This window comes from Nanorana parkeri, unplaced genomic scaffold (genome assembly GCF_000935625.1).
Source record: "Nanorana parkeri isolate BGI_ZX_2015 unplaced genomic scaffold, ASM93562v1 scaffold198, whole genome shotgun sequence".
NCBI classification, from domain to species: domain Eukaryota; kingdom Metazoa; phylum Chordata; class Amphibia; order Anura; family Dicroglossidae; genus Nanorana; species Nanorana parkeri.
Genome location: NW_017306466.1, coordinates 1157358 through 1168503, shown reverse-complemented (window position 1 = coordinate 1168503; position 11146 = coordinate 1157358). Strand labels below are relative to the sequence as shown.

Below are 11146 nucleotides of genomic sequence, written 5' to 3'. Positions count from 1 at the left end.
GCACTACAATATTATTTTATTTAGTTACAGAAGAATCTATATATCAGTACAGTTTGAAGAAAGACATTTTCCTTAGTGCTATTTACAAATCGTTATCTTCACGTTTTCTTTTTTTAAACTGTTCTTTACAAATTTAAAGTGAGATCAGTATGAACAATACGACCGAATGCATACAAAGCATTTTGTCAAAGCTATCATGACGAAAAAAAAAAAAAAAAATTGATCAGATTATGATAAAACGATGCAGACTGTTGGGAAAAGAAAAAAAATACATGGAACATAGGTAACTTTTTGACACCTTCATCCAGTACTGTATACAGAACGCTAGGTCAACCTGTGACTTTACATGTTCCATAGGCAAAAGCGTTTATAGGTATATTGATCTATTACACTATGCCGATCTATTGTTAGATTCTATAATAATGCATTTTATATATATTTTTTTTTAATTAAATATATTCTACACATATTTGTAATTTCAACCAGGAAGACTTTTCTCCCTAGTGGAAACAATATAAAAACGTTTATATATTTATTTATTTTTTACAGTTTAAAATGAAACGTAGATCCATGCTTTAGTGCTGTGCAAATTCAATATAGTATATCTTTAAATTATGTGAATGAAATGGATAAATGTTTTTGTCCTGTCGGAGATTTTAATATCCTTGCAAGCACTAGTACGAATGCCGGCTACGTAAAGAAAAAGAAAAAACAAAAAAACAAAGTCTTGTTACTATGGTAGCAAACTGTCGTCTTAATATCTTCAATAGCATGAAATTGGACACTAGATTATGGATGAGTCGGGTTTTTTGTCACTGAAAACATCACCATTGGATAATAAAACACAAAGTTGATTAATAAATGACATCTGCTAATATCTCTGCACATTAATAAAGGCTTATGGACTATAGGATACTTGACCCTCCCATATTAAGGCTAGGAAAGGCACTCCTCTCGTAGGCATGGTACGAGTGCGCATGCAACAAATGCTCAAGAGAGAGTGCACAGGATAGTACATTAAACATTGCTCCGGCGCCCCCTGCAGAGTGCTTTCAGTTTACAGGCACATTTAAACTTCATTCCTTGAAAATAAACCATATCATCGCTCAACTGATACTACCGTGTGCCACTAAGGGCAGTAAATAGGTTAGGTAGAATTCTTCTCACTAATACTTAGATTTCAGTCTGATTGGATAGCCTTGATTTCCAGTGTAACTCGTCCTGTAAGTTGTTGTATTAATATGGCTACAGCTATCAGATGCTGAAGACTGGCTCGAGTGCAATCTGTGTACGGGCAGCCTGAAATCATTGATTCTGGTTTGTATTGTTATGCTGCAGCAAGATTATGTTCACTGTTGTGGAAGAGAACGGACCGACTTTTTCCCCTGGAGACTGAGTGGATTCAAATATGGAGATACTAGACGTACTACAAAGTTATTTTGTGGGGGGAGAAAAAAGTAAAAAAAACAGAAAAATCAGGTTGGAGAATGTCCTTAGTCTCTTCTGATGAAGAGTTTAATGAGAGTTCACGTAACCAGTCCTTTAGACAGGATGACAGGGTGTTGTTCTAAGGTTCTCTGAAGCAATGGGTCTCCTCTATTCCAGCAGCATGAAAGACAAAGACTATATTACATCACACGTCGCAGACACATCGTCATTTACAGAATTACACAGCAGTTGCTCTCTCCGGTTTTCTCGCGGTTTCTTTGACCTGCAAGAGAAGCAAAGTGAAGTCAGAGCCATCAATAAACAAAATGAATAAAGAACGCTAGTACAGAATCTATTGTCTGCAATGCAGGGAAGGTTTCATGGAAATGGTGAAATCTTTCTAAAGCAGATTTAAAATACCTTCAAGGTTCAGTTTGTTTATCCAGAAGCAGAGGCCGGACACACCCATCTCAACTACAACATTTTAACCTATCGCTTCTGTTGTAAAGCCGACAGTCGGCTCTACAAGTTTAAACAGACTCCCGGCGGCAAAAGTCACCAGCCCCGATGCTGGCGACGTACACTGTATGTCGTCAGTCACGAAGGGGTTAACATAAAGGAAAACAAAGCCAACGGATATAAAGAGGCAAAACCTTTTATTTTGGTTTTGAGTAGGGAAGGGATAAAACCTGACTGTGTGTCCAGTTGGGTAGTTTTTAGATGACATCTTGTCCTGGAGATGCAACAGGAAGTGAGAAGAAACAAGTGTCTTGGCGTTGGAAGATTTCCCCCCTACCCCTTGTTCTGGTGATAACTAACATTTGGGATTTTTTCCCTTTTTGTCCCGGTGAACATGGTCACCTTGACACACAGAGAGCGCAAATCTCGCCAGTGATTAGAGTGAGTTTTTATAAAACAAAAATACAATCATAAAGAAATGTCCAGTAAACAGCCTGCCAATCACAGTAGGTATACCGTATATAGTCGAGTATAGGCCGAGATTTTCAGCTGTACATGATATGTAGCCCTGTACCCCCTTTTCCACTTACAGAGCTAGGTTATTTTTCTTTTAAATAAATATTCATGTAATTTTATTGGTATCTATCTACCAGTAGCTGCCTCATTTCCCACCCTCGGCTTATATTCGAGTCAATACTTTTTCCCAGTTTTTTGTGGTAAAATTAGGTACCTCGGCTTATATTCGGGACGGCTTATACTCGAGTATATACGGTACATCTATAAGCATAAAACTCAAGAAGTCCATGTTGTCTCACACTAATTCAGACGCAACACCACTTATCTTGTTGGTTACGCATGTTCTCCTGGATATAAAAAACACGGAAGGAGAATTTCGACTATGCACACAGTTTTATCGTGTTTACAGATATATTCAGAAACTATTTAAACAATTATTCCCCTTTTGATGTCACGATAGCTGTGAATTTCGCAGTGTCATACATAGAGAGTTCATATATCCAGACCCACATTTGTATCTCGTGCAAAGCATACCATAGTAAATGTTGGGACACAGAACAAGCACCGGATGGAGTAGGAGACAGACTAGGAAATATTATAGCTGCAAGCATTTACTTCCACCATTCTAGATATTTTGCAGCCATTTAATGTAAATAACAATAATAATGGGAAAACAAATATTTGCATGTGAGACTGGGGCTATGTCCAGGAGGGACGGCGTCCGGGGTTTCTGAGTAGTAAAAACGGGTAACATTTCCCATAAGGCTTCGTTCACAACTACGCGTTATGCAATGAGCACAAAGGTGTGTGTTTTTGCGAACATTGTCACAGTGTGCAGAAACATTAACCAAAGCTCAGACACAAACGGAAGATGATGCCTTCAATTCTTTGCTAAAGGCACCCCAACACACCTTGTTGCACCATGCACTTTGACATGTGTGAATTGCACCAAAACACATAGTAAGACAGTAGCATGCACATAGTAAGACAGTAGCATGCACATAGTAAGACAGTAGCATGCACATAGTAAGACAGTAGCATGCACATAGTACTTTGTTACTATGTGTTCTGGTTCGGCATGTTTAAAAAGAAAAGATCCATGGACTTCTTTGGTGCGATTTCCATGCGTAGGGTATCCCACTAAAATGAGGGACTGCCCTATATAAAAATGCACATACACACAGACACACTGTCACACCTGCACAGGTGTGAATGAGGCCCAAGAAATCTGGTTTTTAAACACGTTTGAGGTAACAGCTATAGCGTCACATCAGACACAAGTTTTCATTCATAAGCTGTGGAAATGTGCTGGGAGAAAGAGGCCTCCACACAATAAAAACCATGAACATCCAGACACCCACAGATATCCAATATTCCATATGGCAACACTAATGTATAAACAGATCATATTTAATGTTCACGTATATACAATACACATACAAATATCTCCCAATAAAACCATTTAGAACTTCCCAATTCTCCAGCTGTCATTTGACTGACCTTGATAAGCGAGGCCGACTCCACTGAATGCACCAACATTACCATGCTTTGTATATTACCACCACACTGCCAGCATACTGGGAAGTCCTAAGCTTTAAAGTGACATTAAATCCTCAGATTTTTTTAACATAAACCAATACTGTGATGTGTGCCTTACTGTAATCCATGGTAGTTTCCCTTCTATTTGCTGCTCTTCCTTTTAAATCCTCATGTCTTCTCATGCTGGGGGAGAACTTCCCTTTGCAGCTGAGTGCCTCTCCCTGTAGTGCTGGCTCAGGTTGCAAACCTACACACAGACACCATGTATCCATTCCAGAGACAAGGCAGTCTGCTGCAAAACAGAAGTTCTCCCTCAGCATGAGAAGAGATACAGATGTAAAAGGAAGAGCAGCAAAGAGAAGGGAAACAACCATGAATTACAGTAGGGCACACATTACAGTATTGTTTTATGTTAAAAAAATCTAAAGGTTTAATGTCACTTTAAGCTTCCATTGTTCTGGGACAAGCACAAAAAAGATTCTCTAACTATCTCCATTGCCATTATAGCCAGCCAAGGCCAGTGGCAGAGTATAATGGCAATGGAGAACTAAAGGAGCCCGAACAGTTACTTATTCACCCTACTCTGTTTAAACCTTACAATATCCCAGGAAGACGTGATGGATGTCAATGTGCCATTTCCCAAATGAAAAAGCTAGATTAAAAAAGTTCTGAAAGCAGATCCTTTTGGCTAAGGAGGGGGTTTTCCAAGTGGGGTAACTTCAGGACATCATTCAGAAAGTTGCTAATAGGTGCCCATACGGCTACAATTAGTCAGTATTGATAAAGACTCTTCAAAAGAACTCCACATCATAAAATAAAGGCATGAACCAAGAGCCCGCGCTGCCTGCATTTTGGCAAAGCTAATAAGCATCATTCTTCTAAATCATAAGTGTCAAACTCCGGCCCCGCGACGGAATTATCTCTGGCCCGCCTGATAATTATCATTAGCTTTGGCCCTGCCCGCCGGCACCTCTCTCACGCTGCCCACGGCGATCATGGGACTGAGGAGCCGGAGAGCTGCCGCCGGCCAGAGGACTGCATTACCCAGCAGGCAGCAGCACAGCGTGACAAGGGAGGTGTGGCCGTGAGGTGACTGAGGAAGGGTCCCGAGGTCCAGTTCAGATGACGTGAGGTGCTCCTTGGCGGGAATCAGGATCCAACACAGACGACAGAGAGCCGGGAGAGCCGCAGCCTGCAGGTACTGTGCTGTGACACTGTCAGTCAGTATATCTCTCCCCTTCTCCATCACTTCTTCTGTACTGTAGAAGTCATGGAGAAGAGGGGGAGAGATATACTGAAAGTAGTATCTGTGACACCTGTGTACCGCCATGTGCGTTCAGATGCTGCAGTGCCGTCCGTCCGTTTTTTTACTACGGGCGGACGGCAAGAGGTTAAATGATAGTAAAAATTATGTGGGGGGATGGTCACTGGGGACAGTAAGGACTCCATACCGTCCCCAGTGACCATCCCCCCAACATACTTTTTTTACAGTAATTTAAATAATAGAGATAAAACTTTTTTTTAACATCTCTAATTGATGATTTTCCAGATGGAAAAACGTTTTCGTAAGTAAATTCTTTTGTTGTAAATGCTGTGTACTATTGAATGTCTGTTTTTGCCAAATATTTAGGCTATTTCTTAAAAGGGAAAGTAAATAAAAAAGTTAAAAACAAAATGTTGTTTCATTCTAATTATGTATCATGCTTTTTAATAATTAAAAGTACAGGCTTTGTTATTATACCGTGTGACATACTGTATATGCCGCTGTATTATACCGTGTGATATACTGTATATGCCGCTGTATCATACTGTGTGATATACTGTATATGCCGCTGTATCATACTGTGTGATATACTGTATATGCCGCTGTATTATACCGTGCGACATACTGTATATGCCGCTGTATTATACCGTGCGATATACTGTATATGCCGCTGTATTATACCGTGTGATATACTGTATATGCCGCTGTATTATACCGTGTGATATACTGTATATGCCGCTGTATTATACCGTGTGACATACTGTATATGCCGCTGTATTATACCGTGTGATATACTGTATATGCCGCTGTATTATACCGTGTGATATACTGTATATGCCGCTGTATCATACTGTGTGATATACTGTATATGCCGCTGTATCATACTGTGTGATATACTGTATATGCCGCTGTATCATACCGTGTGATATACTGTATATGCCGCTGTATCATACCGTGTGATATACTGTATATGCCGCTGTATCATACTGTGTGATATACTGTATAAACCACGGTATAAAGGTGGCCATACACTGTACAACCATCGCAAGACCATAGTCTTGCGATGGTTGTAAAGGGATTAAAAAAACGTACGATCTGCCCATCTTGGACAGGCAGATCGCACTCTTGATCATCGCAAGCCACGCCCCCTGAGGGGCGGGCTTCCGATGACCGCAATGCTGAACGGGCAGTGTGCGCGTGCGCACACCGGCCCGTTCAGCATTTGTCTTCCGAGCACCGTTCTAACCAGCCGAGAATCGTACGATTCCCGGCTGGTTTTCGAGCATGCTGGTTCGACAGAAGACGTGCGACCGTACAGTAGAAACGGTCGCACGTCTCCGTTCACACTGCTCGATTCTCGTACGATCGCCGGATTTCCCGCGATTCTCGTACGAGAATCGAGCAGTGTATGGGCACCTTTATACTGTGTGAACCAGCCCGGCCCTCGACTTGGAGGACATTTTTAAACATTTTGGCCCACAGTGTATTTGAGTTGGACACCTCTGTTCTAAATGATCAGGGGTGTGAATACTTACGCTGTACTGAGGCAAACCTGGAAAGCCCAAGCCTTACCAATCAGCAGTGTGATCCCAGAAAACTAGACTACAGGCAACTAAGGGATTTTACAAGCAAGGCTCAGGAGTGGTGGAAATATAGTGTATTGGTTGCAACATCAAATGTCACTGACAAACAGTAAAGCACAACCAACTGTGCCACACTACAAAAGGAGGAAGCACAACATGCCAATGTAATGAATACATGTGGTTTTCCTATGTACTACAAATATAATTACATCTCTATATAGAAATGCTTTGAAAACATAAAAATGGATTTATCATCTAACAGCAACCCTCCTATCTCCCTCCCCCACACACAATGACTTGAATACAAATCCTGGCTATTGGCACAGACCATTTAACCTAATGTTAATCAAAAGGTAGGTACTGTATGCTCTTCATAGCAGGTCATTAGTAGAGCCGTTAGGATTATTATTAGGGGATTGGCCCCTTATCCCATTTAAACAAAACCTTTTATGAAAGAGATTAGGCGCGTGCATTCTACAATCTTCCATGAATGGCAGACAATACGTATGACAGTGCCATCACTGCTGTGAGCAGCCTCTGCTCAGTGAAGGGGTTGCCCTTTCAGTAAAATGCCTAGTTAAAGTTCAGCATGTAAATGAGCTGTTCTCTCAGGGAATCATGCCGGTAGTTTAATGTTGGGGAAATGTTAAGTTACTTATCTCTCCAGAATTTTACATAAATATGAATATTAAATATTACAAATAATCAAAAGGGACCTGGGATAATGAAGTACAAAATGCACTTTGCATGGAAATCAGTGTGTTGGAAAGGCAGAGACAAGGAACGTTGGGATGAATAGCAGAGAGGATGTGCAGACTTCAGTAAGACACAACAACCAATCAGAGATCATCCTGCATTGATCTCATATTAATAAACGGAACTCTGGCTGCTGGGATTCATGCCTCTTAATATATTTTTCAGCTTGCCTGAACAAGCTTCAATTTCACGCCGGTATTCATGGTTGCTGCATTATCTCACCCCTTTGGTTAAGACATAAGGGTGATGATCCTGTCGTCCACATAATACATAAAGATAAATTTGACGGTCTGCTCTGGCACCATTTCAGTATTTCCAGGACATTAGCAGTTCATTGTCTTGATCATACATTTGTTGTTGCCATTTGTGTGCGCCGGACCATTTGGCAGTGTCTCACCTTGTCTTCAGCATTATCCAGGTTTGTGGTCAGCAGGTGTCAATGGGGACTTCTATTTTCCTGTGGTTCTGTGACTTCTGCGTACCCATGTTGGACATTCTAGCACAGATTTAAGTCACAACCCGCCTGCATTTAGGACTACTATTGCTCCTTATAATACATGCACTGTTTGGTGCAGGGTCATAAAGCTGCTAAAAGGAAACCCAAAGACTACCGCATTGCCATTTGTAAGCTCAGCAAATAACCCCCAGAGATGCACAGAATAAGGAATTATGCTTCAACTGTACACTAGGGACTATACATACATATACATAAGCAGCCCCAACTTTGGCAGCCTTTGGTCCAACTTCTATTCACTTCTTTGGGAAATAAAGGTTGCCGTGTCTCAACTTCCATAGAGCCAGTTTCATCTGAATCAAAAAGGGTTAGCTGCAAAGTCTGCTCCTCTCCTTCCCTGTGCACACTGAATTATGGGACCCAAGAATTCATCTGGAACAGTTGGTATGTTGCCCAATATGGTGTGTGTGTTGTATAAGCCAAACTGCAAGCACATGCAACAGCAACTTGCTTCACCTTAATGAGAAAGCATCATCTCCAAGGAATCCCCACTTCTACCTTTGCACACTGACATGATGGATTCAGGAATTTCTCTGCAGCGGACAGTATATATTTGTTGTGTTGCTCTCTATGTGTAATGTAGTGTTGTTTCCTAGTTTATACAACGGACTTGCTGTGTTCCTTATTGTATTGGGTGATAAGGCATGCTAGATGTAAAAGGAGTATAGGTAGTCCAAACACTCAATTCTTTCACAGTTTTAGGGCAGTAAACCTCAGATAATTGGTAAAATACGGGTGTCTGGAACATTTGTTTTTTCATTGGAACCTAACTGGACCACACTTGACAAGATTTTCTTCTGGGCCGGCTAGGGGTTCTAAAAGAGGTTTTTTTTAATTTCTCTATTAAATCTGAACTTTACAACTGATCAGATGTTTCACTATTAGAAATAGGAGCATACCTAAAAATGAGTCAATCACCATTTGTTAAAGATTAGATGTGAGAAGATTGGTTTCATCTAGCTCATCGAAAAACTAAATCCTCACAAAACTAAACAAACTGGAAACCATAAAAAGGGTCCCAAACTTGAGCAAAATAATGCTAAATATTTCCCAACATAGCAACAAGTGCGGGGCCCCAGGTTTCTCCACACAATGACTGCATAGACCTCACCCAAAAATACCATACCTTGAGAGTTTGGCTCTGGCAATGTCTCTCTGGCAACCAAATGCATCACTGTTGTCTTGCCGAGTGGAAGTTTTAATGCTGCATGAAACAAAGTAACAAAATATTAGAAGAAACAAGAAAAAAAATATACAGAATTTTATTATTTATAAAAACAAATCCGTTTTTGTAATGCAGTAAGTAAATAACAGAATGAGCCTTTGTATTAGTTTCTCGCAATCCCCTACAGAGCGAGACTCAGACTGAGGGTGGAAGGGGCAGCACTGTAAGTCAAGCTTAGGTCCTATTTTACTGCATACAGCTTTGGGTCTAATTTTATGATTGGAGTAAGAACATTGAGAACTTAATAATTATGTCTACATTTGAAATTGGCAGGCTAAGTAGGGGCACTGACCAAAGTCACCAACTTTGCTGTTCTGTCTGGCAGATGTGCCTACATCACGAGACTGGCTGAACGGAATTACAAAACCTTTAGAATGTAAATTAATTTAATATATCTATCTATATCTAGCTCCTGACGTTCAAAGTTAAGTTAAAAAGAAGCTTCAAAAAAACTAGTTTACATTTTTAGCAAATGACTTGCTGTTACTGAACTGTCCACAAGATGGCAGAAGTGTACAGGAAATGAGTGTCACTGGTACAATAAAAATGCATCAATCAAGTATTTTTTCAGTGTGTTCTTTGGCAAGCTATTGATCCATAATATGAACATCCACCACTCTGTATACTTCCTACAGTAAGGAACAAAATGTATTAGTTGTGGGCAGTTATGGAGATCATTTAGGTACAAAATAAACGAATGAGAGATGAAAGTCGTGCAATTTTGTTAACGGTCACCAGCTTCTAAGAAGTCCAATACCAATCAAGGCTAATCCTACCTCATGTCATTCTTCTACTGCAGCAATGTTAACATTTTACACTAGAAGAGACTGCAGAGAAGAAAGCTGAACCTGAAGCTGCAACACAAGAACAAAAAAGGAGCACACCGACCAACTTATTACCCCCAAATGCAATGTCTGCTCATTTAATAGCGCCCTCCCCCTCCCTATGTAAAACGTTAAACAAATATACTTACCTTACACCCGGCTCCTGCACAGGAGAGGTCAATGTCATATTCATTCTGATATCCTGGGAATGATGAATATCCCAAACATCACGTGAAGAAGCTTCAGCACAGTGCAGGAATGTCTTTGCGCAAGATTTGGGAACATTAGAGTTCCCCAGCTCTCACTGGAAGGATCATGACGTCACCTCCCCTTAGACACCTTGGGCAAAGCTGGGTGTAAGGCAAGTATATTTTTTACCTTTTCTCCGCCGCTGTTTTTGCCTAAATGTGGCGATTTTACATGGGTGGGTGGGGCGGGCGTCCACTATTTGAAGCTGAAGTCCAGGCAAACAGCTACACACATAAATAAAATACATACAAGGGGACAGTTTTACCTGCCTAAGGATTTGTATTTCTCTCCATCCCATTCTGAGATTTATACAGCAGGAGAACGGATTTTGCTCTGCAGCAGTTCAGTAACACTTACAGGTCTCCTCCCCAAAGAGGAGCAGCAGGCTGATGAGCATTCATCAGTGTTCTCCATTCCTATCTGAATGTTCCCTGCACTGCAGCACAACTAGTTGGCTCCTGGTGCTGCTTCCCCCAATCCCAAATGAGCTCCGAGTGTAAATCAGCTGACTAGTGCGCAGACTGCCCAAAGAAAGGGCACTACGGCACCTTGTACTTCAATGGTGCCCTCATGGGCGGGTCCTCCATACCATCTTGTCTTGAATTGTAATTATAATGCCTTCCCTATTTTGCAAAGCGCTGTGCAAACTGTTGGCGCTATATAAATCCTGTATAATAATAATGGTGCAATCGCACAACAGAGCGTCCGTGTTTCTGTCCACATGACTACAACCCAACTAAAGTCCAAGTGCTGTACTGTGCATGGTCGAACTATCCAACAGGCTATGTA

The 11146-nt window shown here is 41.0% G+C and overlaps 1 protein-coding gene across 1 annotated transcript in view; it reads right to left on the bottom strand.

Annotated features, from left to right (window-relative positions):
* Positions 1–539: 539 nt before the first annotated feature.
* Positions 540–11146, bottom strand: part of UBL3 (ubiquitin like 3) — a 151368-nt gene continuing 140761 nt past the window's right edge. Inside the window, exons 4-5 of the mRNA XM_018555482.1 lie at positions 9186–9263; positions 540–1711 (exon numbers count right to left, since the gene is read on the bottom strand). Coding sequence (XP_018410984.1) covers positions 1659–1711; positions 9186–9263 — 131 coding nt within the window. The 3' untranslated portion in view covers positions 540–1658. The remainder of the gene's footprint in view (positions 1712–9185; positions 9264–11146) is intronic.